We start from the raw sequence: 27,990 nt of genomic DNA, 5'->3' as shown, positions 1-27,990 counted from the left end.
GTAAAGCAAAGCAAAGACGAACCAAGATGTAGAAATGTAACAACTTGTATTGTACAAAGAATGAGACTGTACATTTAAGCTGTACTCACACTACATGTTTAGCGCTGGTGTGACGCAGTAGCAGATTCACACAGACACGAAGCTGGTGCAACACAAATCTGGAGTCAGGGCCCGATCGAACTCCAGCGAGTCTTGCCTTACTTCACTAAGGTGTCAGACTGGGGCCGGACTCTGATTCACTTCAGCACTGGTGCGAGGTGTAAGCCAGCACTCACCGACAGTACAGCCGTAGTGTAAATGCAGCCCGAGAAGGAGCCCAGCACTCGCAATGTTAACGACGTGTCGGTGAGGAAGGCATTCACTCTTCACAAATCCGGCCTCACTCATGGGACAGGGGTACACCTGCTACACCCTCAAAAGATATACACAACAAAGAATGACTCCGATACATCTTACCAGCTGCTGAGACGCAAACACGTTTACCTTTAGTTTAATGGAAGCTAATTGCAAATCCATGTACAGGAAACTTTGGTTTACCCGGAGGTTAACTGTCTGGAATGCTCGAGCCACCGGCAAAAATCAGGAGCCATTTAGTTAGGTTTTTTTTTTCGTTGCTTTTTTTTCCACCAGTCAGGCTCTGCAAGGTCTCGCTGAAGCTGTTGCTAAGCTACAGAGATGCTTGCAAGGTACGGCCGACTGTTTAGAAGCTGTTGCTAAGCAACAGGGTTTGTTGCCAGATACGGAGCTCAAAATCTCCATATGTTTTAACATTAGCGCTGGTTTGTCCGGCAGTTTTGATGGGACGGCAACAGCTCGGTCCCGTCGGTGCCGGATAGCACAAAGTTTCCTGTACTCCTTCACAGTGAAGTTAACTTCCTTGTCTCCGCTCCCACAGGGACTGATTCAGCTTCTGGGCAAGGAGGCAGCCCTTCAGTACCTCACCCAAGTAGGCCAGTGTTGGTAGGCTATTTGACCGCATTGTGTGTCGCAGCTGAGCCCAATCCTGTCCTTGTTCAACAACCACAGGAGTCACAGGATGGGAACCAGGAGCCTGATTTTCCTCCTGTCGACCCAGGGGTACGGAGAATTGTAGCACCCCTTCTCTTCTCTCTTAGTGCTGTTACCTTAGGGGGAATCCTAAATCAGAGCATGAGCATTTACAAATTGGGACATAGAGGAGTGAAAGGGAATGTGGATTTAACCTTTGGATCGGGTTCAGAGGTTCCGCAATCTGCAGCAAAGCAGCCCAAGGAGACAATACCACAAACCTAGGGAGCTGGAAATGACACAATGTTGCTGGTAGGAGGCTGGGGTGAAGGCACATCATAGGGGTGTTTATGTATTTAAAAGCATCCCTCCTCCCCCAATTAACGTTTTGTTGTTTATTTTAAATTTACCACATGGGGGCTGCTGTTTTCTTGCTGTTTTGAAGGGTTGGTGTTGGTGGTAAGAGCAATAAGACAGAGTTTCAACTCCCAGCACCTCCCCTCCTGCACCCGTCCCCACTCCAACAGCTTGTTGGTGGGAGAGGGGTTTAGGGAAGCAAGGGCAGGTAGTTTCAGTACCACACACACCCCCTGAAGACAGACAGACAGACAGACACAGACACACACACACAAAAAACAGTCATGGGGTCTTCAGCACCCGTCTTGAAGGTCAGCAGGCAGCCCTCACAGAATATCACGAACGAAAGGGTCCTAAAACTTGGGCGATAAAAGACATCTTGTGCCTGCAATCAGAGTCTCAGCGCAGGCCTGTCCCCGGATCAGGCCGAGGTGGGGCCCAGGCTACCCGTCCACCGCTCTAGTCCTGAAACCATTTGCTTTTCTTTGTGGGACAGGAGGCGGGGGCGGCGCCCAGGAGCTTTTTCTTGTACTGCTCGACCAGGGAGTTAAACCTCGCCTCTTCCTTGTTCCGTTTAAGTTTGTCAGTCTTTGTGCCCTTAGGGTTTGAAAGGAGAAAAAAAAATGTTTTTTTTAAAAAGTTGAAAATACATGAAGGCCTGTAGAAACATTTTATAAATAAGTAAGTAAATTCACTGGGCTGGCTTTTAACCAAGGCCTACAACAGGCCTCAGCACCCGAATGAGGGAACCCAGCCTAACCGAAAACTTCAATCTTCCCATGTATTCCCCCAGCCTCCTACTTGATCTCTCCCGCTGCCCCCACCAGTCCTCTGAAGACCCGGCTCTGGCCATGGTACAATTCCATGACACCCACACCCAGAGACCTCACCAAAATGGCCCTCCTTCACGGGCGAGTGCCGGCAGCAAGTGGCAGCAGACTATTTGACTGTGGTGACCGTCGCAGCCAGGCCGGATCCTGGCCGTACCAGACCGGATCCTGGCCGTACCAGACATCTGCAGATGAAGCACTTTCCAGCAGGGATCACTGGAGTGATGCGGAGCAGGAAACCACGGCTGATTTAACCCCCTTCTCCTATCCTAGAGGTGCTCAGGGCATTGCTACCTCAGAGATAAGCTAACTCAACACAGGCCAGGAATCGACCCTGGGCCTTTCCTGGTCTCTGTACCCTCCCCCCGCACACCATCCCTCCCTCCCGCACCCTCTGCCTCCCCCCCACCCCCCCACACCATCCCTCCCTCCCGCACCCTCTGCCTCCCCCCCCACACCATCCCTCCCTCCCGCACCCTCTGCCTCCCCCCCACACCATCCCTCCCTCCCGCACCCTCTGCCTCCCCCCCACACCATCCCTCCCTCCCGCACCCTCTGCCTCCACCTTACCCACCTGTTTTTTGGCCGGTGCCTGCTTCACCGCGACAGCACTCTTCACCCTATCCATCCGGCTCGGTTGCACTTTCACCTTCTTGGGTTGTGGTTGTGGCTGCTTCCCTTTATCCCGCTTTCTGGAATGAGAAATGATTCAGACGCTCCAGGTTAATACCACCAAGCACGCTGTGTATGTGTGTGCGAGAGCGAGAGCAAATGATATTGTTTAACGTCAGCTTTCCCTCCCTCGCAGAGCTCAGACCGCCCACCCGCCCCATGCTGGATTTTCCCAGCCAACACAATCAGCGTCAGCCAGTCGCGCCGTGCTGGGAGAGCAGCGCCAAACTCTCGCCAGATGTCCACAGGCACAGTAACGCAGCCCCCCCAGTAGTGGGGGAGGAACCCTGCATAGGGAGTAGGAGCTGCAGGTCTACCCCCGGCTGAGGTTGGGTAACTCGGCACCGACCCGGGGTCACTAGCAGTGTCCAGACTCAATGGTTTTACCAACTGACTCCAGCCTTCAGTTGAGAATGACCCCGAACGAGTTTACAAACAGACTCCTCGCTCCGACACTCCCACCCGTCTCAACCCACATCCTCCAACAGAAAGGAAGAAACAGATGTGGGACAGCTCATTGAAATCACACTGGTTTTGGTGAAGGGAAAGACTCCTTTAAGCCATTTTCCTACCATTCTCTGTACCCAAGTCGACCACAGCCACCCGCCATATTTAGTCAGGGACAATCCTGCTCAGACAAATATGGGCCATGCGACAGCATTCACCCCTCGGGAGGGGAGGACCCATCAAATGAGGCATGGCGAAGATTTGGAACAACACGGGTGCGGCTGGGAAACATCGACAGGATCCCATTCGAATTGGGAGGGAAAATTTACACATGGAGCACAGCCCCTCAGCACTACCATTAGCTGCAGTGCTACCATCTGCCACCAGTGGGAACCAATTATCCCAGTGTGCAGGTGAGATATTCCAGATGAAAGGAAAATAAAGACTTCCATTCATGACCACCAGATGTCCCAAAGCGCTTTACAGCCAATGAAGTACTTTTGAAGTGGAGTCACTGTTGTAATGTAGGAAAACTCAGTGATGGTGTGTGTCGGTGAGATTTTCCAGGTGTTATCAGTCTGTTACACAGTGATGGTGTGTGTCGGTGAGATATTGGCTCAATCGCCTCTCCCCTGAAGCGAGGACTCTCCCTCGACCCCATTAACACCAGCTGCATCAATGTCCTTTCCTGGGAACCTGTTGCACAAAGTGATTACCCTTTGGATGAAAAAGCTCCCCCCAACTCCCCTTTAACTTGTGGGATTCCAACGCTTCTATTTGTATAGTGCCTTATATGGGCCATCGCAGTTACCACTGTTACATGGGAATCACAACACCCAACAGAAAACTGACCCAAGGTCCTTAATCTTTCCTCAGAGCTGAAATTTCTGATTCCCGGAATCGCCTTAATTGGCCCCTTAATACCCTTTCCTGTGGATAGGTGACCAATGCTGCACACGCGCTCCAACAGAGAGCGTCTCCCCACCCCAACCACCTCTGTGACCAGGACATGGTGCACGCAGAACCTCACGACATTACCCTTCTAAGTCTTGTAAAGTTAGGACTTAAAAGGCAAGATTTTTTTTTTTTTTTTTAAAACATGCAGGAACCTTAGGACATACATTAATTATTATTATTTTTTTTTTTTTTTTTTTATTTTTTATTTTTTTTTTTTTTTTTTTTTTTGAGTATTGTAATGCAAGTTATTGTTAGCAAAAGCAGGAAGTGGTGACCAGATGCCCCTCCGACTAAGGGGGAACCTAATAGAGGTGTTCAAAATGATGAGGCGTTTTTTGATAGAGCAAGTTGTGAGAAACTACTTCCTACATAAGAACATAAGAAATAGGAGCAGGAGTCGGCCAATCGGCCCCTCGAGCCTGCTCCGCCATTCAATAAGATCACAGAATCACAGAAATCCCACAGTGCAGATAGAGGCCATTTCGGCCCATCGAGCCTGCACCGACACATATCCCACCCAATCCCCGTAACCCCTACACCAACACCAACACATATCCCACCCTACCCCTGTAACCCCACGTATTTAATCCCCCTAACACTAAGGGTCAATTTATCATAGCCAATCAACCTAACCCGCACATCTTTGGACTGTGGGAGGAAACCGGAGCACCCGGAGAAAACCCACACAAACACGGGGAGAATGTGCAAACTCCACACAGTCGCCCGAGGCCGGATTCGAACCCGGATCATGGCTGATCTGATCCTAACCGCCAATCCACTATCACAGAACCATCTCCTGAATCTAACAGAATTAGACACACGAAATAGGAGCAGGATCAGGCTACACGGCCCCTGGGCCCGCTCCACTACCCACAGGGCCATGACCGATCCGAACCTAGACTCATGTCCAAATTCCTGCCCGCTCCCCGTAACCCTTAATTCCCTTTACTTCTAGGAAACTGTCTATTTCTGGCAAATAGGTCCATAACCAGAGGTCACAGATTTATAATAATTGGGAAAATAACTAGAGGGAAAAAGAGAATTTTTCTTCAGGGTTATGGATTAAATTGGACAGCTCTTTCAAACAGTCGGCACAGGCACAAGGGGCCGAATGGCTTCCTTCTGTGCTGGACGATTTGATGACACATTCCCCGGGATAAACTCATACCGGATTTTTGGGCCTCGGTGTGATGGCAGAGGCAGCACCCTCTTCTGCTTCTTGCCGTTGGCCAGCTCCACCACCTCGACCTCGGGCTTGGTGCGAAATCCAGACCATGGTTTGCCACCTTGTGGGGCAGCCAGGGGCTTGGGCTGCTGTTGGTCGCCTGGACGTTTACTGGCTTTCCCGGACTGCGCTTGAGCGATTCCTCCAGCTTTTAGCTGCTGTATCTGCTGTCAAAAGAACCATAAAAGGAATTTCAGACTTTCAGTCAACTACTAAATTATTTCTTTTAAACGTGCAAGTTTCAGTTGATCAAATCTGTCAGGATTAGAGTTCCCTTCTGAATTAAACTGCAGTTCACAGCTGCTGCTCGCTCACTGGAGGCTTCAACTGAGCTACAGCAGTGTGACAGCCCCCTCCAGTGGCTGGAATGGGATACAGCAGTATTTACATTTAAAGAGGGAGCTCCTGTTCAAATTGGACAATAAGATATCGGGACCCCAGGGGTTGATGCCTTCATTCAAACAGTGGGGGAGATTTATTTTACTGTGAATGTTAAACAAGAAAGAAAGATCTTGCATTTATATAGCGACCTATCACATCCTCTGTACATCCTAAGGCGCTTTATGGCAAAAACAGATTAACTGGTCATTCATCCCAGAGAACCAGTTACAGAGGGACCAGCGGACACCCAGTTACTGGGGGGGGGGGGGGGTGGAACGGCGGACACCCAGTTACAGGGGGGGGGGGGGGGGCGGCGCGCGGGGGGACCGGCTGGCTGAAAGGGTGGTGGAAGCAGATTCAATAGTAACTTTCAAAAAGGAATTGGATATATAATTGAAAAGGAAACAATTGCAGGGCTATGGGGAAAGAGCAGGGGAGTGGAACTAATTGGAGAGCTCTTCCAAAGAACCAGCATAGGCAGGATGTGCCGAATGGTCTCCTTCTGTGTTGTAAGATTCTATGATTAGCTAAACAACATTGAAGAATTCTAGGCTACCCCCATGCCCAAAATTAACTCTCAAAACTGAAGGGCTAGGGTATAAACCACTGCCCCACCCCCCTCCCCATGGCTGATGGGTAAATTCGTGCCCTAGAATGACCACCCCATACCAGATTGCGTTGCGCTCGCATCTCTTTAATCTTCAACTTCCTCCGATCCTCCAACGAGAACTCCACGATCGGCCTCTGTACCGGGGTGAATAGTGTCCGGGGTGGGTGGGGGTAGTGGGGGAGAAAAGTACAAGAGAATCAGATTAGAGACCCAGCACAGATTCAACATTAAATGCCACACACCCTGATCCAGTCCCTGCAATGGGCCACTGAGGTGACCCAGGGAGGCCTGCTTCTGCCGATCATCCAGCAGACCAATCCCACTGTCTCGGCATCATAACAGCTCCTTATTTCACCGTGCTCAGGATGCTCTGTGCTGCCGGCAATGGATGGGCAGAGAACTAGTGCAAGAAAAACTAGGGAACGTAAAACCCTTTTCATTTAGATTGTGCATTTTACTTTCCCCCTCTTCCAACTCTCCTGAAGGTGCTGGCTCTGGCTGCGATATGAGGCAGCACCCGACAGTACCTCTCTCTCTCTCACTCTGTAGCAGGCATTCTTCACGCACGAGCTGATATAAAATCTTACAGCACAGAAGGAGGCCCTTCAGCCTGTCGTGCCTGTGCCTGCTCTAAGAGCTGTCCGATTTAGTCCCACAACCCCAGCTTTATTCCCCATAACCCTGCAAATTAGTCCTCTTCTTCAAGTACATGTCCAATTTCCTTTTGAAAGTTCCTATGGAATTGGCTTCCACCACCCTTTCAGGTAGTGTGTTCTAGATCTTAACGCACTGTGTGGAAAAACTCTCTCCTCATTTCCCCTCGAGTTCTTCTGCCAACTATTTTAAATCTATGACCTCTGGTTACCAACCCACTTGCCAGAGGAAGCCGTTTCTCCCTACTTGCTCTATCAAAAAAAAACCTCATAACAGAGATGATGAGTGTTGATGCACCCGGGAGTCACTGGAGAGTGATCAGGAGTGGGAAACCTCTGCCTAACCAGGGGTACCCAGACTGACATCACCTAGATCCTTCTGGTCTGTGCAGCACAGCACAGCGTGCAGTTAATGCTGCGCCACCAGGGGGAGCCAGGTAACACATTCCACACAAAATCCTCAAAAACCTCAACTGGGCTAGGAGAAGTTAACCCTTCTGCTCTGACGGCATTTTATTAATCCACCAACCCCCGTCACCTGAGAACTCATGTGGAAGCAAGTCATCCTCGGTTCCGAGGGACTGCCTAAGAGTAGAGGGGTTTGGAGAAAAGGAACTTCACTTCAATATATATTCTGGGCAAAGTCTCACACATCCCATGCTACCTCAATCAGACAGGATTTGTCTTTAACAAATCTATGCTGGCTGTGCCTTATTAATCCATCTGAACCACAGGAGCAGATTTAACATGCCATCTCAAAACAAATAGACTGGATTTTGTTGGTGGGAAGAAAACACCTGATGAACCAAATTACTTGTTCTGTTAAGTTTTCTTATTAGCAAACATTAGCAACACCTTACAAAAAGAAAATACTGCAGATGCTGGAAATCTGAAAAAACAGAAAATGCTGGAGATACTCAGCAGGTCAGGCAGCATCTGTGAAGAGAGAAACAGAGTTAACGTTTCAGGTCGATGACCTTTCGTCAGAACTGGAAAAAAGCAGGAAATGGAACAGATTTTTAAGCATTAACGTTGTTTCCAACATTTGCTGGAAGGTGGTGAGAAACTAAAGCTGGAGTTAACATGCACTCAGTGTAAACATACTACTTCTTAGGCAGTCCCTCGGAACGGAGGATGACTTGCTTCCACATTAAAAATGAGTTCTCAGGTGACTGATGAGTCCAATGCGGGACCGACAGTCTCTGTCACAGGTGGGGCAGACAGTGGTTTGAAGGGGCGGGTGGGTGGGGTGCTTGGGTTGACGTGCGCTCCTTGCGCTTGGCTTCCGCTTGCTCCCGGCGAAGAGACTCGAGGTGTTTGGCGCCTTCCTCCATTTTGTGCGGTCTTGGGCCAGGGATTCCCAGGTGTTGGTGGAGATGTTGCACTTTTTCAAGGAGGCATTTAGGGTGTCCTTGAAGTGTTTCCTCTGCCCACCTGGGGCTCTCTTGCCGTGTCGGAGCTCTGAGTAGAGTGCTTGTTTTGGGTGTCTCGTATCGGGCATGCGGACAATGTGACCCGTCCATCGGAGCTGATCGAGCGTGTCAAAGCTTCGATGCTGGGGATGTTGGCCTGAGCAAGAACACGGACGTTGGTGCGCCTATCCTGCCAATGGATTTGCAGGATCTTGCGGAGGCAGCGTTGGTGGTACCTCTCCAGTGCTTTGAGGTGCCTGTTGTACATGGTCCATGTCTCTGAGGCAAACAGCAGGGCGGGTATCACTGCTGCTCTGTAGACCATTCGGGACTCATGCCTTTAGTACCCTCAATTATCTCTTAGGTTATCCCAACAATTTTTCATTGAAGTGCACCCAAAACCACTTTCCATGGGAGAAAAAGCACTTGTAGAACTGCAGCCTAATTTAAGATTAAAAAGTGCTTACCTTTCCCTCCCGTCTTGGTATTGTTTTCAGCTTTAATCAGACACTCCGACATAGAAACATAGAAGATAGGAGCAGGAGTAGGCCATTCGGCCCTTCGAGCCTGCTCCGCCATTCAACGAGATCATGGCTGATCATCCAAACCCTAGCACCCGGTCCCTACACCGACAGCCATCCCACCCAAGCCCTATCCCCATAACCCCGTAACCCCACGTATTTAATCCCCCCTAACACTAAGGGCCAATTTTTATCATGGCCAATCAACCTAACCCGCACATCTTTGTTCAGTTCTCCAGTTCAGGAGCATCTTCTTGGATTACACATCCACAGCTCACCTTTGTCTTTTTTTATTATTCGTTCAGGGGTTGTGGGCGTCGCTGGCAAGGCCAGCATTTATTGCCCATTTCTAATTGCCCTTGAGAAGGTGGTGGTGAGCTGCCTTCTTGAACCGCTACTGTCCGTGTGGTGAAGGTACTCACACGGTGCTGTTAGGGAGCTCCAGGAGTTTGACCCAGCGACGATGAAGGAACAGCGATATATTTCCAAGTCAGGATGGTGTGTGACTGGGAGGGGAGCTTGGAGGTGGTGGTGTTCCCATGCGCCTGCTGCCCTTGTCCTTCTAGGTGGTAGAGGTTGCGGGTTGGGGAGGTGCTGCCGAAGAAGCCTTGGCAAGTTGCTGCAGTGCATCTTGTAGATGGTACACACTGCAGCCATGGTGTGGAGGGAGTGAATGTTTAAGGTGGTGGATGGGGTACCAATCAAGTGGGCTGCTTTGTCCTTGATGGTGTCGAGCTTCTTGAGTGTTGTTGGAGCTGCACTCATCCAGGCAAGTGGAGAGTATTCCATCACACTCCTTACTTGTGCCTTGTAGATGGTGGAAAGGCTTTGGGGAGTCAGGAGGTGAGACACTCGCCGCAGAATACCCAGCCTCTGACCTGCTCGTTGCCACAGTATTTATGTGGCTGGTCCAGTTAAGTTTCTGGTCAATGGTGACCCCCCAGGATATTGACGGTGAGGGAATTTGGCGATGGTAATGCCGTTGAATGTCCTGGGGTGGTGGTTAGATGCTCATTTTTTGGAGATGGTCATTGCCTGGCTCTTGTGTGACGCGAATGTTATCTGCCACTTATCAGCCCTATCCTGGATGTTGTCCAGGTCTTGCTGCATGCGGGCACAGAGCGATTCATTATCCGAGAAATAGTGATTGGAACTGAACGCTGTGCAATCATCAGTGAACATCCCTACTTCTGACCTTATGATGGAGGGAAGGTCATTGATGAAACAGCTGGTCCTAGGACACTGCCCTGAGGAACTCCTGCAGCGATTTCCTGGGGCTGTGATGATTGACCTTCAACCGCCACAACCATCTTCCTTTGTGCTAGGTATGACTCCAGCCAGTGGAGCGTTTTCCCCGATTCACATTGACTTCAGTTTTACTAGGGCTCCATGATGCCAGACTCGGTCAAATGCTGCCTTGATGTCACTCTCACCTCACCTCTGGAATTCAGCTCCTTCGTCCATGTTTGGACCAAGGCTGCAATGAGGTCAGGAGCCGAGTGGTCTTGGCGGAACCCAAACTGGGCATTAGTGAGCAGGTTACTGGTGAGCAAGTGCTGCTTGATAGCACTGTCGATGACACCTTCCATCCATTACACCGCGTGAATTGAAATATTAAAAAAACGTTTTGCCTGAAGACATTCACTAAGACATAGGTAGAACTAAGGCCAGCAAATTAACTGGACCAGCCACATAAATACTGTGGCAACAAGAGGTCAGAGGCTGGGTATTCTGCAGCGACTGTCTCACCTCCTGACTCCCCAAAGTCTTTCTACCATCTACAAGGCACAAGTAAGGAGTGTGATGGAATACTCTCCACTTGCCTGGATGAGTGCAGCTCCAACAAGAAGCTCAACACCATCCAGGACAAAGCAGTTCGCTTGATTGGCACCCCATCCACCACCTTAAACATTCACTCCCTCCACCACCGGCGTACCGTGGCTGCAGTGTGTACCAGCTACAAGATGCACTGCAGCAACTCGCCAAGGCTTCTTCGGCAGCACCTCCCAAACCCGTGACCTCTTCCACCTAGAAGGACAAGGGCAGCAGACGCATGGGAACACCACCACCTCCAAATTCCCCTCCAAGTCACACACCATCCTGACTTAGAAGTATATCGCCGATCCTTCATCGTCGCTGGGTCAAAATCCTGGAACTCCCTCCCTAACAGCACTGTGAGAGTACCTTCACCACACGGACTTCAGCAGTTCAAGAAGGCGGCTCACCACCACCTTCTCAAGGGCAATTAGCGATGGGCAATAAATGCTGGCCTTGCCAGCGACGCCCCCATCTCATAAAAACGAATTAAGAATGAGGTTCTGCTGAAGAAGTTTGAGGAGCTAGGGTCTAAATTAATAAGCAGAACCATAAGGGTAATAATCTCTGGATTACTACCTGAGCCACGTGCAAATTGGCATAGGGTCAAGCAGATCAGAGTGTTAAATGCATGGCTCAAAGGGTGGTGTGGGAAAAAGGGGTTTCAAGTTATGGGGCACTGGCAAAAGAGGGAGCTGTTTCTAAAGAGAAAGGTCAAGGCAATACAGCAGCACAGCGATTTGGGTAAAAATAAGCAGTGTGACAGGAAGGGACAGAGAGTTTAACAGTGGCAGTGCAGCAGAGAATAAGGTCAAAGCAGGGAATAATGGTAAAAATTTTAAATTAAAGGCTCTTTATCTGAATGCACGAAGCATTCGTAACAAGATAGACGAACTCGTGGCACAAATAGAGATAAATGGGTTTGATCTAATAGCCATTATAGAGACGTGGTTGCAAGGGACCAAGGTTGGGAACTAAATGTTCCAGGGTACTTGACGTTTCGAAAAGACAGGCAGAATGGAAAAGGAGGGGGAGTAGCCCTGATAATAAAGGATGACATAAGGACAGTAGCGAGAAAGGATCTCGGCTCAGAAGATCAGGAAGCAGAATCAGTATGGGTGGAAATGGGGACTAACAGGGGGCAGAAAACACTGGTGGGAGTAGTATATAGGCCCCCTAACAGTAGCTCTACCGTTGGACAGAATATTAATCAAGAAATAGTAGGAGCTTGTAACAAAGGTAATGCAATAATCTTGGGGGACTTTAATCTTCATATAGACTGGACAAATCAAATTGGCAACGGTAGTCTGGAGGACGAGTTCATGGAATGCATTCGGGACAGTTTCCTAGAACAATACATCATGGAACCAACCAGGGAAAAGGCTATTTTAGATCTTGTATTGTGTAATGAGACAGGGTTAATTAGCAATCTCATAGTAAAGGATCCTCTGGGGCAGAGTGATCATAATATGATGGAATTTCACCTTAATTTTGAGAGTGACTTGCCTATGTCCGAAACTAGAGTCTTAAACTTAAATAAAGCCAATTTCATAGGTATGAGGAGTGAGTTGGCCAAGATAGATTGGAAAAATAGATTAAAAGGTATGGCAGTAGATAAGCAGTGGCTAGCATTTAAAGAAATATTTCATAATTCTCAACAAAAATACATTCCATTGAGAAACAAAAACTCCACGGGAAAAGTGATCCAACCGTGGCTAGCTAAAGAAGTTAAGGATAGCATTAGATTAAAAGAAGCAGCTTATAATGTTGCAAAGAATAGTAGTAAGCCTGAGGATTGGGAGAGTTTCAGAAACCATCAAAGGGTGACCAAAAAATTTTAAAAAGGGGAAAGATAGAATGAGAGAAAACTAGCAAGAAATATAAAAGCAGATTGTAAGAGCTTCTACAAGTATGTAAAAAGGACGAGAGTAGCAAAAGTAAACATTGGTCCCTTAGAGGCTGAGACAGGAGAAATTATTATGGGGAATAAGGAAATGGCAGAAACGTTAAATAAATATTTTGTATCTGTCTTCACAGTAGAAGACACAAAAAGCATACCAAAAATAGTGGGGAACCAAGGCTCTAATGAGGGTGAGGAACTTAACGTAATTAATATAAGTAGAGAAAAAGTACTAGAGAAACTAATGGGACTAAAAGCCAACAAATCCCCTGGACCGGACGGCTGACATTGTAGGGTTCTAAAAGAGGTGGCTGAAGATAGTGGATGCACGGGAATTTTGAAAGATCAAAACCAAAGATACTAGAATGGTCCCAGCGGATTGGAATTTCGCAAATGTAACACCACTATTCAAGGAGGGAAGAGAAAAAACAGGGAACTACAGGCCAGTTAGTCTGACATCAGTCATTGGAAAAATGCTGGAATCCATAAAGGAAGTGGTATCAGGGCACTTAGAAAATCATAACATGATTAGGCAGAGTCAACATGGTTTTATGAAAGGGAAATCGTGTTTGACAAATTTATTAGAGGAGTTTTTTGAGAATGTGACTTGCAGGGTAGATAAAAGGGAACCAGTGGATGTAGTATATTTGGATTTCCAAAAGGCATTCGATAATGTGCCACATACAAGGTTATTACACAAGATTAGAACTTGTGGATTGGGGGTAATATAGTAGCATGGATAGAGGATTGGTTAACAGACAGAAAACAGAGTAGGGATAAACGGATCTTTTTCAGGTTGGCAGGCTGTAACTAGTGGGGTGCTGCAAGGATCAGTGTTGGGGCCTCAGCTACTTACAATCTATATTAATGACCTAGATGAAGGAACCGAGTGTAATGTGTTCAAGTTTGCTGATGATCCAAAGCTAGGTGGGACAGTAAGCTGTGAGGAGAACACAGAGTCTGCAAAGGGACATAGATAGACTAAGTGAGTGGGCAGTAAGGTGGCAGATGGAGTATAATGTAGGGAAATGTGAGGTTATTCACTTTGGTAGGTGAGAAACTTTCAAATGTTGGTGTTCAGAGAGATTTGGGTGTCCTTGTGCAAGAAACACAGAAAGCTAGCATGCAGGTACAGCAAGCAATAAGGAAGGCAAATGGCATGTTGGCCTTTATTGCAAGGGGGTTGGAGTATAAGAGTAAGGAAGCCTTGCTACAATTGTACAGGGCCTTGGTGAGACCACACCTGGAGTACTGTACAGAGTTTTGGTCTCCTTCTCTAAGGAAGGATATACTTGTCTTCAAGGCAGTGCAACAAAGTTTCACTAGATTGATTCCTGGGGTGAGAGGGCTGTCCTATGAGGAGAGATTGTGTCGAATGGGCCTGTACTCTCTGGAGTTTAGAAGAATGAGAGGTGATCTCATTGAAATATACAAGATTCTGAAGGGGATTGACAGGGTAGATGCGGAGAGGTTGTTTCCCCTGGCTGGAGTGTCTAGAACTAGGGGGCATAGTCTCAGGATAAGGGGTAGGCAATTTAAGACTGAGATGAAGAGAAATTTCTTCACTCAGAGGGTTGTGAATCTTTGGAATTCTCTGCCCCAGAGGGCTGTGAATGCTGAGTCTTTGAATATATTCAAGGCGGAGACAGATAGATTTTTGGACTCCAGGAGAATCAAGGGATATGGAGATCGGGCGGGAAAGTGGAGTTGAAGTCGATGATCAGCCATGATCTTATTGAATGGCGGAGCAGGCTTGAGGGGCTGTATGGCCTACTCCTGCTCTTATTTATGTTCTTATGACACACTGTCTAGCGATCAGGATAAAATATTAACCTAAAAATTAATATATTCCAAATATAAGAATAAAAATATAACTATTTACTTTCCTGCCATCACTTCACTGAGTGGTCTTCTGTCCGAGGACTTAGGTCCTTTGGAAACTACACAGTCAAATTTAAACCTCTTTCAATATTTCATTGCATGAGAGTCCAATATCCTGAATCTCTATCATTACTTCTAAGCTCGCTGTAACCCTTCATTTTATAAGCTATTTACTTTTCTGAAATTTCAGCCTTCAGCATGATTCCACAACTCATGTATAGTTATATGATTCAGTAATACAGCCCTGGCCTTTCGAAACAGAAGACCAGGGAAATTCCTTGTGTCTCTCCACAATGGATTCAAAACCAACTCCCAGAGGTAGAAAGGCAATGCTGCAACACGAGTGCGATACTGAGACCCTTATCAGGAACCTGAATACAATCTTCAACCTCACTTTGATAAGCCTAAAAAAGTGCAATCATCAAAATAATTCAGCACACAACTTCATTACCCAAAGAACTGGTGACTTATGTTGTTATCGGTCAGGCTCCTGCGGTGTGCTGATCCAAAGTGCAGCCGGAGGCTGCATGGAGCATGCGAGGAGCAAGGCCTAGAAACTGAAAGGGGGCGAGTGCAGGCCTCAGCAACAAGTCACCAAGTGCGCGCCTCAGGCCCCGAATCAGAGTCGCCGGCCCAGCACCATTTCATCGCAGCTCCAGCGCCTCCTGGTTCCACCGAGTCCGACTATGTCTCTCTTTTGAATGTAACGCGGCCCTGGGGAGCATGCGCATTCTCAGCGAGAAAATCAGCGGGGTAGATAGAGCGGCTGCTGGGGCACAGAGAATTGTGGGCCCTACAGCCGCCATTTTTTTTAAAAATTCATTGATGGGATGTGGGCGTCGCTGGCTAGGCCTGCATTTAGTGCCCATCCCTAATTGCCCTTGAGAAGATGATGGTGAGCCGCCTTCTTGAACCGCTGCAGTCCATATGGTGTAGGTACACCCACAATGCTGTTAGGAAAGGGAGTTCCAGGATTTTGGCCCAGCGACAGTGAAGGAACGGCGATACAGGTCCAAGTCAGGATGGTGTGTAGCTTGGAGGGGAACTTGTAGGTGGTGATGTTCCCATGCGTCTGCTGCCCTTGTCCTTCTAAGTGGTAGAGGTCGTGGGTTTGGAAGGTGCTGTTGAAGGAGCTTTGGCGAGTTACTGCAGTGCATCTTGTAGATGGTACACACTGCAGCCACAGTGCGCCGGTGGTGGAGGGAGTGAATGTTGAAGGTGGTGGATGGAGTGCCAATCAAGCGGGCTGCTTTATCCTGAATGGTGTTGAGCTTCTTGAGTGTTGTTGGAGCTGCACTCATCCAGGCAAGTGGAGAGTATTCCATCACACTCCTGTCTTGTGCCTTGTAGATGGTGGAAAGGCTTTGGGGAGTCAGGAGGTGAGACACTCGCCGCAGAATTCCCAGCTTCTGGCCTGCTCTTGTAGCCACAGTATTTATATGGCTGGTCCAGTTCAGTTTCTGATCAATGGTAACCCCCAGGATGTTGATAGTGGGGGATTCAGCGATGGTAATGCCATTGAATGTCATGGGGAGATGGTTAGAGTCTCGCTTGTTGGAGATGGTCATTGCCTGGCACTTGTGTGGTGCGAATGTTACTTGCCACTTGTCAGCCCAAGTCTGAATGTTGTCCAGGTCTTGCTGCATATGGACACGGACTGCGTCAGTATCTGATGAGTCTCGAATGGTGCTGAACAGTGTGCAATCATCAGCGAACATCCCCACTTCTGACCTTATGATGGAGGGAAGGTCATTGATGAAACAGCTGAAGACGGTTGAGCCTAGGACACTGCCCTGAAGAACTCGTGCAGCGATGTCATGTGATTGAGATGAAGGACCTCCAACCACAGCCAACTTCCTTTGTGCTAGGTATGATTCCAACCAATGGAGAGTTTAGTCAACGGCCGTCCGAGACAACGCTTGCCAGGTTCCAGGGCTCTTACCATTCCAATTCGGATCAGCTCCGAGGATCCCGGGCCAACCTCTCAGCGCTCTGACTTTTTCCCGCTAGTTCAGTATTGCATTACAGCTGGAGCGGGGTGGGAGGGACGCGTGGCCTGAGAATTTAAGTGCGCGGGAGATAACAGATCCATGCACAGCCGCGCACTTTAGAGGAAATATAGGTCCCCGCCCCAGCCACGCAATCCGACTTGTGAATCCCACACATGGCCTCACTCACCTTCTCTGGCCCAAAGACGTCCGGGTTATTGTTCAGGTAGCGCAGAGCTGCCAGGGAGTGGCTGTGCTCCGTGAAGTCTACAAACCCATAGCCCAGAGAGCGCCCGCCCCCTTTTGTCTTCGCCGTCCGCAGGTCCCGCATGATCCGACACTGAAGGGAAGACACAGAAGACGATCGTGAGCCAGCTGGAAAACACGGCTCGTCCAGCGCACGGGTCTATCTGCCCCATATCCTGACTTGCACCAAGTCCCGCTCACCCATCACCACGTGCTTGCTGACCTACATTGGCACCCGGTCCAGCAACGGCTCGATTTTAAAATTCTCATCCTAGTGTCCAAATCCCTCCATGGCCTCACCCCTCCCTATCCCTGTAACCTCCTCCAGCCCTACAACCCTCCGAGATCTCTGCGCTCCTCCAATTCTAGCCTCTTGCGCATCCCGGGTTTTAATCGCTCTACCATTGACGGCCGTGCCTTAAGCTGCCTAGGCCCGAAGCACAAATTTCCTCCCTAAACCTCTCTGCCTCTCTCTCCTTCTTTAAGATGCTCCTTAAAACCTACCTCTTTGACCAAGCCTTTCCTAATACCTCGGCTCGGTGTCAAATTTTGTTTGATAACCCCCCCGGTGAAGCATCTTGGGACATTTCACTATGTTAAAGACGCTATATAAATGCAAGTTGTTATTGACCATATCTGTTCAAGTAACACAATCAATCTATTGATTTAAAAAGAACTTGCATTTTTATAGCACCTTTCACGACCTCAGGATTTCTCAAAGGTGTTATATAAATGCAAGTTGTTGTAGTTTTCTATATGCAAATTTCTTGTCATCTTTCAAAATAAAAGTACTTCAAAAAACAGAAAATATTTTAACACAGGAGCCAGACACCTGGAACCTGAGACTCTGGGTTCTGAACTGCAACCTGAACTTTGCAACAACCCACCAATCCGCAAATTTCCTCCTCACCAAACAAAAAAAAAGCAATTAAGCTCTGGATGACCTCACTCAGTGCTTACAAGCAGTCATCCAAGCATCAGAAAAGCACTTTTTTATGGTAATAGTCCCTTTAAAACCAGGTATCATCTGACTGACGGCAAGCAATGCGACGGGGAGATCCGCTAGCATTAACAAACCGATTACTTGACGGGACTCTCGCCACACACTCAAGCAGGAGGACTTTGGTTCGCAGTCACAGCCTTCCTCCCGTCATGTTCTCTTTCCAGGAACGGGAGGGGGGCCCCTCGCATGTCCGTGTGACCCACCCTCCTCCTGATCATTCTTACCTCCTTTACCCACACGCCCTTCGTGCCTGCGGCCTGTAAACAAAGCGTCCGGAGCCGTTGGTCGGTCACTGACTTCGGAATGTTGTGGATGCACAGCCTCGTCGGCGAGACAAAGATATTTACATTCTTCAGTTTCTGGCGCTTCAGTTCCTCAAACTAAACACAGAACAAGAATAATCAAGTGGGGTCAAAGTCCTGCATAAAACCCGTGTGTGTTTTGGTGAAGATAGTTGGGGGAGATGGGGGGGGGGGGGGGGGGGAATAAGACGGCTAGGTACAGCACACAAGCCCGGCGGTGTACAGCACACGGGCTCATCGGGGTACAGCACCCGTCAGGGTACAGTGCACGGGCTATTCGGGGTGCAGCACCCATCGGGGTACAACACACCAGTCTTACTTCCCTTCGTCTGTCAAACGAAAGGAATGAGAAAGGAGTAAGCTTCTGAAATCCCATCACAGGAGGGCCAGACAAAAGCACAGGCCACAGGTAGAGTGTCCAACACTGGAGATCTCTATCCAGCTCCCTCTTGAATCTGCTGACCCTGTCCCTCGCTTCGGACAGTCTGCTCCACAGACTCGCTGGGTGAAGTGGGTAAACCTGGACCTGCTTGTTCACCTTCCCTCTTCTGAGCTTGCCCAATGGGTACACTGCCCTCCACCAGTATTGAATACATCACCCTAGAGATACTGGGACAGTTAATACTCATTAGATAGCTGGTATGCCCTGCTCTAAATCATACACCTTGCTAAAAATCCTGGTTGAAACCATTCTATCCACATCTCCAGTGAGAATGGGGTGGAGGATGAAAAAAAGAAACAGACAATGGGTAACAGAATGAAAGTGACTGAGAAATGCGTCTTAGTTCCAATTATATTCTGATGAGGCGTAACCGGAAAACTCACCCGCGTTCTCTTAGTAATGTCTATGGCACTCATGCCCTCTGATGATTTCATTCCAGCTCGAATCACTGAAATGAATGAGAAAGGAGTAAGCTTCTGAAATCCCATCACAGGAGGGCCGGACAAAAGCACAGGCCACAGGAAGAATGTCCAACACTGGAGATCTCTTCTCCAATCCCATTTCTCCAAACTCTCTTAATATTTTTCTTCAAGTGTGTATCTGATGCCAATCAGCAACCCCTTGAGGTAATGCATTCCATATTCTAATACCCCATCGCACTAAAATTCCATTTAACCACCTGCACCCACAATACTTATGGTGCTAATCGTAAATTTTCATTTTGATTTGCAGAATACATAGTGGGAACACCAGGGATAATTTAGTCCGTTAAAAAAAAGTATTGGCATTTATTTAGTGCCTTTTACAACCTTAGGATGTCCCATAGTGCTTCACAGCCAACGAAGTACGTTTTTCTGTTGAAGTGTTGCAATGTAGGAAACGCAACAGCCAATTTACACCCAGCAAAGTCCCACACACTGCAATGTGATATGGCCAGATAATCTGTTTCATTGATGTGCATTGAGGGATAAATATTGGGCAGGACACCAGGGAAAACTTCCCTGCTCTTCTTCAAACTAGTGCCATGGGATCTTTCACATCCACCCGATACAGGGCCTCAGTTTAACGGCTCATCCGAAAGACAGCACTTCCGACAATGCAGCACACTCTCAGTACTGCATTGGGAGTGTCAGACTGGATTATGTGCTCAAATCTCTGGAGTGGGACTTGAACCCATGACCTTCTGACTCATAGGCTACCTACTGAGCCACGGCTGACACCTGATTAACACACACTGCGGGACTGTGCAGGGAACAGGAATCCTGCTGACCCAACCCCTCCCCCAAATACTTACAGCCCTCTCGAGCCAGGTACAGGTTCCGTGTTCCGGACGGCTTGCTCGGCTTCTTCTGGGCCAGCTTCTTGGCCTCTTCACGACTGACCGCCAAGGCCACGTTGAGCTTCCGCCCGTCCAGCCGGAGGCCTCCGCTCTGGAAGTCAAACGCGCGGGGGTTTATGTCAGACGCCCCTGGGCATAACCGCAGAAAGCCTCCAGTAAATGCGATCTGGGCCGCACAACAAAACGCCTCAAACATTTGACATGGGGAGGAATTCAGACAGCGAGCAGGAGCGGTCAGAGTTCAGGAAGGTAACCGAAGGGATAAGCAAAATGGAAGGTTTTAAGGAGGAGGGGAGAGTGGTAGCAAACAGGGAAGGAGTTTAGGAAGTGCTCCAGGAGGGGGTCACAATGCTCTTCCACCAATGGGCAGCTGGACGTCAAGGACCCACATACAGTAGGGTAGAGTCCGAAGAATGACACAGAGGTGAGGTGGGGCAAGGTCAGCGATGGAAGAGGATGGGGATTTTGAGATCAGTGCGCTGAGGGATGAGACTGGCAGGGACAGGAGCAATAGGCAGGCATGGCTCTGGAGGAGGCAGGTGGTAGAGTTCTTTAGCTGGAGTTGGTGCAGAGAGAGCGTTGGAGAAGTTGAGGCGAGGATGAGGTGTAGGCAACCGATACTAGTCACGCCCGTACAGTCAAAGGGCAACAAAAAACAAAGTGGTAACTAACGCACCATATTTTAAGGCAATGGTCATGGACCTTAAACCACTCGTGCACTAAGACCCCCAGGTACATCACCCGCTCAGCAGCCTTCACTGTCTGATCAACAGAACTGGTCTGCTGGAGCAAGGAGTCAGTCGCTGGGCGGGAGTGAAAGGGGAACAAGTACGATGGACTGAATGGACTTCTCTCCTCCTTAACCTATGAAAACTAGAGGACGACTGGGGCCTGCAGTACAGGATACCACCAATGGGTGACAATAGATGCCATGAATCAAAAGGTAGAGGTCAAGCTTATGTTTGAAAAACCCGTAGAGGGCAGGAGGAAAGCAAGACTGAGGGAGGTGCGGCGATCCACAGTTTTAAGCTCCTGGGAAGGAATGAGATAGAATCAGAGATGGTGCAATGAGTCCTGATTTCACGGCCGGAAGAGTGCAATACTTCTCCATATCGGGTAAACGCACAAGTTCCTCACCTCGCACTGACTCTCTGCTGCCTCCACGCACTTCTGTGCCGATTCCTTCGTCAGAAACTGGGCAAAGGCACAACCTGCAACAGGTGGGAATCGAGGCGTTGAGAAATAAAAGGTTAAACAGCACACATCAGCTTCCCTTCCCCGACTAGGGAACCATAAACACAGCCGATGGACGCCGAGTGCAGGCTGTGTTCAGCACATGGCCATAAGCCTACCCTCCTGCTGTGGTTACTGAACACCACGGGAGGAATCCACAGATTAGGGAGAACAGTCTGATACTTCAGCGTCCTTCCTTGATTTGACAGTGTAGAGGGAGCTTTACTCTGTATCTAACCCGTGTTGTACCTGCCCCGGGCGTGTTTGATGGGACAGTGTTGAGGGAGCTTTACTCTGTATCTAACCCGTGCTGTACCTGCCCTGGGAGCGTTTGATGGGACAGTGTAGAGGGAGCTTTACTCTGTATCTAACCCGTGCTGTATCTGCCCTGGGAGTGTTTGATGGGACAGTGTAGAGGGAGCTTCCGTCTCTATGGTGTCAGTCCTGGCATAGTGGGTACCACTCTCGCCTCGAGTCAGAACACCGGGTTTAAGTCCCGCTCCAGAGACTTGAGCAGATAATCTAGGCTGACGCAGAGGTTGTCTTTCAGATGAGACATTAGTTTCACAGTCACCAAACACCAGTGTGCACCCAAGTGGACATTCTTCATGTGACACTATTTGATTATGAGGCTGTCACACCCAATCTCATTTACCAGCAGGATCGACAGGACAGCAATCAGGACCAGGAACCCTGGATGATTTCCCCTCCCCAACCCAGGTTCACTGAGGCCAACTGCAAGCCCCACCCCCACACTGAGATTAACTGACACATTACAGACTAGGGGTTGAAGATGGTCTGTATGTTCTCTCCCCCCACCCCCCCCCCCGACTCTCCTGGTCTCCACAACCCCGCCCCCCCACCCAAGACTCTCCTGGTTCCTAAAATCCTAGGATCTTCCTGGTCTCTACACCACACTGGATGGTCTATTATCCACTGATGTCAGCAATTGTGAACAAGTGCTTGGTGCCATGCAGAGTTCCATGCCCCTTGCCTCACCCTTGGAGTGCTCAGTGTCATGGTGCATGACAACACGAACATACTTCAGGTCTCCAAACTGCTCCAGCATCTCTCCCAGTGAATCCTCCTCAGTGTCAAAGGACAGGTTCCTGCAGGAGAAATAAGGAACAAAGCGGGAAATTATTGGATAAATCCGGAGAGTTGTGTGGAGGAACCAGCTGGAACCAATAAACAGCAATCAAAGGAATTAGATCCAGGGGTGATGCAGGCGACACAGACAGATGCATCAACAAATGACCAGAGACTCTACATGGAAACACTGGACAAGGGATCAGATACCCAGTAACAGGCCCATTCACTCTCCCCACCCCCCCCACCCCATCCGCCAATGGACTGGAGACTGAGGGCCAGACACATCTCTCAAAGGACTGGAGAATGAGGCGCGGGCACAGCCCTCAAAGGATCGGACACAGAGTGACAGGCTCGCCCCGCAATGGCGTGCCAGAGACTGAGGGGTGGGCTCAGTCCCAAAAGGATTAGCACAGTCACTGATGGATCAGAGACTGAGGGAGGGGCCTTGGCCCTCCCGAGGAACAGCCTCTGCCTCCGAGTACAGACACAATTCTCCACCCTCTCCCAGGGAACTGGATGCATAGGCATTCCCCCACCCCAGAAATCAAAATGTATGGTCAGCTGCATAAATCTTCTTTTGCAGTCGGCAAGTTGTTTTGTTCTTTGGACTTGCTGCGGTTGGTCAGGAACTGAGCAAAGGTGTTTGACCACTTGTTTTACTACATTCCATCAGCAGGGAGACAAGAATTCAACAGCATACAATTCCTTTTATATTTCCCACCCACCCCCTCAGAATAAGTTTCTGGTCTGACCTGATGAAGATTGTCCGCCCTTCGTGAACATCTGCCGGGAGACTGGACTTCGACTTCTCTTTCTTCACAGGCTTTCCATCTGAAGGGGAAAGATGGAACTGTTTGAAGACCACATGCCCTTGGGGTGCAAGCTCTACACAACCTTCTTCCCCTCCACCATCTGCAAAGGTCTCAAATTTTACCAATTAAAAAAATGTCTTGCATGGGGCTTTAACTCAGCACTCACCATCATCCTCCTCCGACTCCAGATTACTATCCTCCGAACCTTCTTCATCTGACACATCATCATCATTATCAGTCTCATCGTCTGATCCTTCTGTCGCATCATCTGATTCCTCCTCCCTCATTGCTGATCTGAAATGCAAGATATTCTGGTCAGATTCAATTCTGAGCATCCCCAGGCTCGAAACCTTGACGTGGAATCAGCCCGAGATCTGGGTCTACAATCTGGGGTCAAAAATCAGGGGCGGGGGTGAGACACAAAACTAATTTCATCTGAATTCAAGCAAATCAAAGGCTTGCGCAGAGCGTAAACGCCAGCATAGACTAGTTGGGCCGAATGGCCTGCTTGTGTGCTGTAGACTAGATGTAAAGCACGGTCCAGGTGATCAGACTGACCCAAGACTGAGCACCAGTAGTCATTACAATGTAATGTCAGCCATGGCTCAGTTGGTAGGACTCTCATCTTGTGGGTTAAAGCCCCGCTCCAGAGGCTTGAGCAGATAAGTTATGTGGAGAGACTGGAGAAGCCGGGATTGTTTTCCTTAGTGCAGTGAAGATTAAGCGGAGATTTGATAAAGATGTGCAAAATTATGAAGGGCTTTGATATAATAGATAGGGTGAAACGGTTTCCTCTAGCAGAAGGGTCAGTAACCAGAGGACACATTTAAAATAATTGTCAAAAGCACCAGATGGGAGAAGAGATTTTTTTTTTATAAACACAGCGAGTTATGATGGTCTGGAATGCACTATCTGAAAGAGCGGTGGAAGCAGATTCAATAGTAACTTTCAAAAGGGAATTATATGTACTTGAAAAGGAAACATTTGCAGGGCTATGGAGAAAGAGCAGGGGAATGGAGGACTAATTGCACAGCTCTTTCAAACAGCCAGCACAAGCAGGTATGGCCTCCATCTGTGCTGCAAGATTCTATGATTCTAATTAGGCCACCCCTTAATCTTCTATACTCAAGGGAATACAAGCCAAGTCTATGCAACCTGTCCTCATCATTTAACCCTTTAGGCCCCGGAATCATTCTGATAAATCTACACACTATTCTGGACTCACTGTTGCCTAGAATTTACAGCACAGAAACAGGCCATTTGGCCCAACTGATCTATGCCCCACACAAGCCGCATCCCACCCTACTTCATCTAACCCTATCAGCATATCCTTCTATTCCTTTCTCCCTCGTGTGCTTATCCAGCTTCCCCTTAAAGGCATCTATACTATTCGTCTCAACCACTCCTTGTGGTAGTGAGTTCCACATTCTCTAGGTAAAGACGTTCCTCCTGAATTCCCTATTGGATTTCTAACAACCACAAGGATTTTTTATTTTTTTTTACGCAGCGAGTTGTTGTGATCTGGAAATCACTGCCTGAAGGGGTGGTGGAAGCAGATTCAATAATAACATTCAAAGAGAATTGGATAAGAACTTGAAGGGAAAAAAATTACAGGGCTACGAGGAAAGAGCAGAGGAGTGGATTAATGGATAGTTCTACCAAAGAGCTGGCACAAGCACGATGGGTCACCTTCTGTGCTGTATCATTCTATGATTTTATCTTATATTTACATTTTGGACTTCCTACAAGTGGAAACGTTTTCTCCACGTCTACCCTATCAAACCCTTTCCTAATTTTAAATCAGCCAAGGCTCAATATCCCGACTGCTGTCTAGTGCCTCCAGCTGGTAAGCAGGAGTGGAAGTCGTGCAGGGTGTGTGCGACTGTGATGTCCCCCACAGCTGAAGAGCTTGCTGACACTCACTGCATTTGGCTTACACCCATCACAAGTCAGTCGGCAGGAGCACCTCTCAACCAGCTCAGGGCATCAGTCCTTGGCGGGATGATTAACGCCGCGCTCCATTACCTTTTCTTGGGCACTGCTTTCTGCTGTAAAATAGGTTTCGGTTCTTCAGCGGGTTCTTTCTCTTCCTGGTCCCCCGAGCCCTTGCCACCCTCTTCCTCGTCCTCTTCGTCAGTAGCTGCATCTTGATGGGTTTCCTTATCCTCAGCTCCTGCCAATAATGATCACATGCAGCGTTGAGAATTCCAGCTGAGATCCACCATTAGGAGAAACCCATATCCTGACTCGCACCAAGTCCCGTTCACCTATCACCCCCTGTGCTCGCTGACCTACATTGGCTCCTGGTCTGGTAACATCTCGATTTTAAAAATCTCACTTGTTTTCAAATCGCTCCACGGCCTCACCCTTCCCTATCACTGTAACTTCCTCCAGCCCTGCAACCCTCGAGATATCTGCGCTCCTCCAATTCTGGCCTCTTGCGCATCCCTGATTTTCATCACTCCACCATTACCAGCCGTGCCTTCAGCTGCCTAGGCCCTAAACTCTGGAAATCCCTCCCTAAACCTATCCTCCTCTCTCTCCTCCTTTAGGGCGCTTTTAAAACCTACCTCTGTGACCAAGTTCCTGTCCTAATATCTCATGTGGCTCGGTGTTAAATTTTGTTTGATAATGCTCCTGTGAAGCGCCTTGGGAGGTTTTACTACGTTAAAGGTGCTATATAAATGCAAGTTGTCATTGTAGTAAGGGGGGAGGGGTTAACAAACTGCAGGGAAAGCTGGCAAGAAGGGAAAACTCTTGGGAAATCTCTCCCTAACCCCCCCCACCCATAAGGTAATCGATTGGAAAGCCCCAGGATACCAATAACCAGCGATAAGCTGCTCCGGTTACCTGCACTCTTGGGATTCACTGTTGCTCTGTACTTGTCCTTCGCCACTGCCCAGTCCACAGCCACGGGACGACCTGAATAAACAACACACGGACATCAGACACTACCCACTCACCTCGCCCGCTCCTCCCGTTAACCCACTCCTCCTCCTCCGCCCCCTGCCGCCGACCCCCCTCCCTCAAAGCACAGCCTCCCACCCGTGAAGCCCCCAGTGATATTGCACACTGCACCCTCCGATGCCCCCCCCCCCCCACCCAAACACAGCAGCTGTCATTACCCTTTATCTCCTTCAGGTTCATTCCCTTCAAGGCTTTTCCAGCCTCCAGAACATTCTTGAGCTGAACAAACGCAAATCCTCGCATCTTCCCATCTGGGAAAGGGAAACATGTAAAACATTCAGTAACGTGGAGGCTGAATTGCAAAAATCAATCATATCAAACATATCTCTTTAATAAAAACAGAGTATCCGGTGCCTCCTCTCTGTGCCCGACAAACTGCAGGTGTCACACTTAAAAAAAAAAAAATTTAAATTTTTTTTTTTTTTTAAGTATGAAGCTATACATTTGCAAAGTACAGGTAAACTCACGCAGCCATTATTGACACAGGAGTCAGAAATGGCTGTGACCACCAACACAGGAGAAATAGACAGCCATTTTCGGCTCGCTACCGTCCCGTCTTTGCGCTCAGAATCGGTGTGGTAGCAGAACCAAAGCAGGGCTGCCGTCGGTCCCGGAGACTTAACGCGGCTTTCATGCCGATGTTTCCTTTGCGCAGCTCTCTGGACCTCCCGTGCAACTGGCTTTTCAATGAGAAAAAACGCGCTTGCACGGTATTTTGAATGGACCGCGCAGCCCCTTAAAGGGGCCGCATACCCAAAATAAAAATGAACTGGAACATTGTTTGACGCCCGTTCCAATTTTCAAGCAGTCTCAAATCTTGGTGGACAGTGCTGTCAGAAACGGGCAGGAGCCTCGGGTGACATAATTTAGGCCCCCAGCACCATTTTCACCTGTCTGTCTGACTGCTGCCAGTTCCCGCTGCACCGACCATGGGTAGTAGAAGTCAAGAGGTGGTTATTGCTAGCCATACTTAAAGGGATCCCCAATTGCAATCAGGTAAAGCTGGCTGGAGCTACTGGAGACATTTTTTGGAAATGTCACTTCTCACTTGTGGATTTTCCACCTAAACGGATTTCAAAGCTTATGTAGTTACTTCTGTAGGTTCTGCCCTCATACTGCTCACTACTCCAGTGTTGCTTTCTTCTGTTCCCATCGAAAAATACACCTCCCCTTTAATTTGCTGCCGCAGGTCTTTGAGAAGCTGCCGCACCACCCGATTACCCAAATCCAAGTTGACAAGCTGCCAGTTTGCCCTGCCCGTTTAACTCGCCTACCAGTTTACCACGAGCCCCATCCACTTGACAGATTAACGCACGCCCACCGTGCACCCCTCCCCCCCAACTGCCAGTTTATCACACGCTTCCCTACCATCAGTTTATCACGCGCAGGCGAAGGGAATCCCCAGAATGTCAGTAACCTCTGATTGACCTCGGCAATCACGCTTCAAAAATGAAATCCAGGCATTTCAAGCTGGGATCTGACATGTACGTTAAACTCTGGTTGCCCTTACCCACTGTTTACTTAACAGGGACTAGACTTTGTGGCCTTAAAGGACAAAGATTCCCCCATGGCAGCAGAATACTACATTGTACATCACATGATATAGAATGATACAGTGCAGGAGGCCATTCAGCCCATCGTGCCTGTGCCAGCTCTTTGAAAGAGCTATCCAATTAGTCCCACTTCCTTGCTCTCTCCTATAATCCTCCTTCCATATAAAGCTCAGTCCTTTCTTTTCACCATAGGATTATTATTTTGGATAAGTTTTCCACCTCTTTTTTTGTACCTTCCCTCGCATTTTTCTTTGTTTACTTGTCCGGACACCTTGCAGCTGACTGGGAAGCTGCACAGCCGGACACAAATATCCCAGTCTATGCTGGATTAGATGTCCGGCCCCAAAACTAAGGTGGTAGCGTCT

The 27,990-nt window shown here is 48.7% G+C and overlaps 1 protein-coding gene across 3 annotated transcripts in view; it reads right to left on the bottom strand.

The window, feature by feature from the left end:
• Positions 1-29: 29 nt before the first annotated feature.
• Positions 30-27,990, bottom strand: part of rbm28 (RNA binding motif protein 28) — a 40,694-nt gene continuing 12,733 nt past the window's right edge. Inside the window, exons 5-19 of one of the 3 annotated variants that reach the window (XM_086010584.1) lie at positions 26,231-26,323; positions 25,956-26,027; positions 25,131-25,278; positions 23,272-23,399; positions 23,046-23,124; positions 22,201-22,310; positions 21,106-21,179; positions 19,924-20,059; positions 19,013-19,077; positions 18,110-18,265; positions 16,827-16,976; positions 6,526-6,600; positions 5,419-5,642; positions 2,749-2,866; positions 30-1,941 (exon numbers count right to left, since the gene is read on the bottom strand). In XM_086010584.1, coding sequence (XP_085866710.1) covers positions 1,804-1,941; positions 2,749-2,866; positions 5,419-5,642; positions 6,526-6,600; positions 16,827-16,976; positions 18,110-18,265; positions 19,013-19,077; positions 19,924-20,059; positions 21,106-21,179; positions 22,201-22,310; positions 23,046-23,124; positions 23,272-23,399; positions 25,131-25,278; positions 25,956-26,027; positions 26,231-26,323 — 1,766 coding nt within the window. In that variant the 3' untranslated portion in view covers positions 30-1,803. The remainder of the gene's footprint in view (positions 1,942-2,748; positions 2,867-5,418; positions 5,643-6,525; positions 6,601-16,826; positions 16,977-18,109; positions 18,266-19,012; positions 19,078-19,923; positions 20,060-21,105; positions 21,180-22,200; positions 22,311-23,045; positions 23,125-23,271; positions 23,400-25,130; positions 25,279-25,955; positions 26,028-26,230; positions 26,324-27,990) is intronic. The other 2 variants (XM_086010585.1, XM_086010586.1) reach the window with 2 other exon arrangements.

This window comes from Somniosus microcephalus, chromosome 17, assembly GCF_052327205.1.
Source record: "Somniosus microcephalus isolate GS21.2 chromosome 17, FLI_Smic_1.0, whole genome shotgun sequence".
NCBI lineage: Eukaryota > Metazoa > Chordata > Chondrichthyes > Squaliformes > Somniosidae > Somniosus > Somniosus microcephalus.
This window is presented reverse-complemented; position numbering and strand designations above follow the sequence as displayed.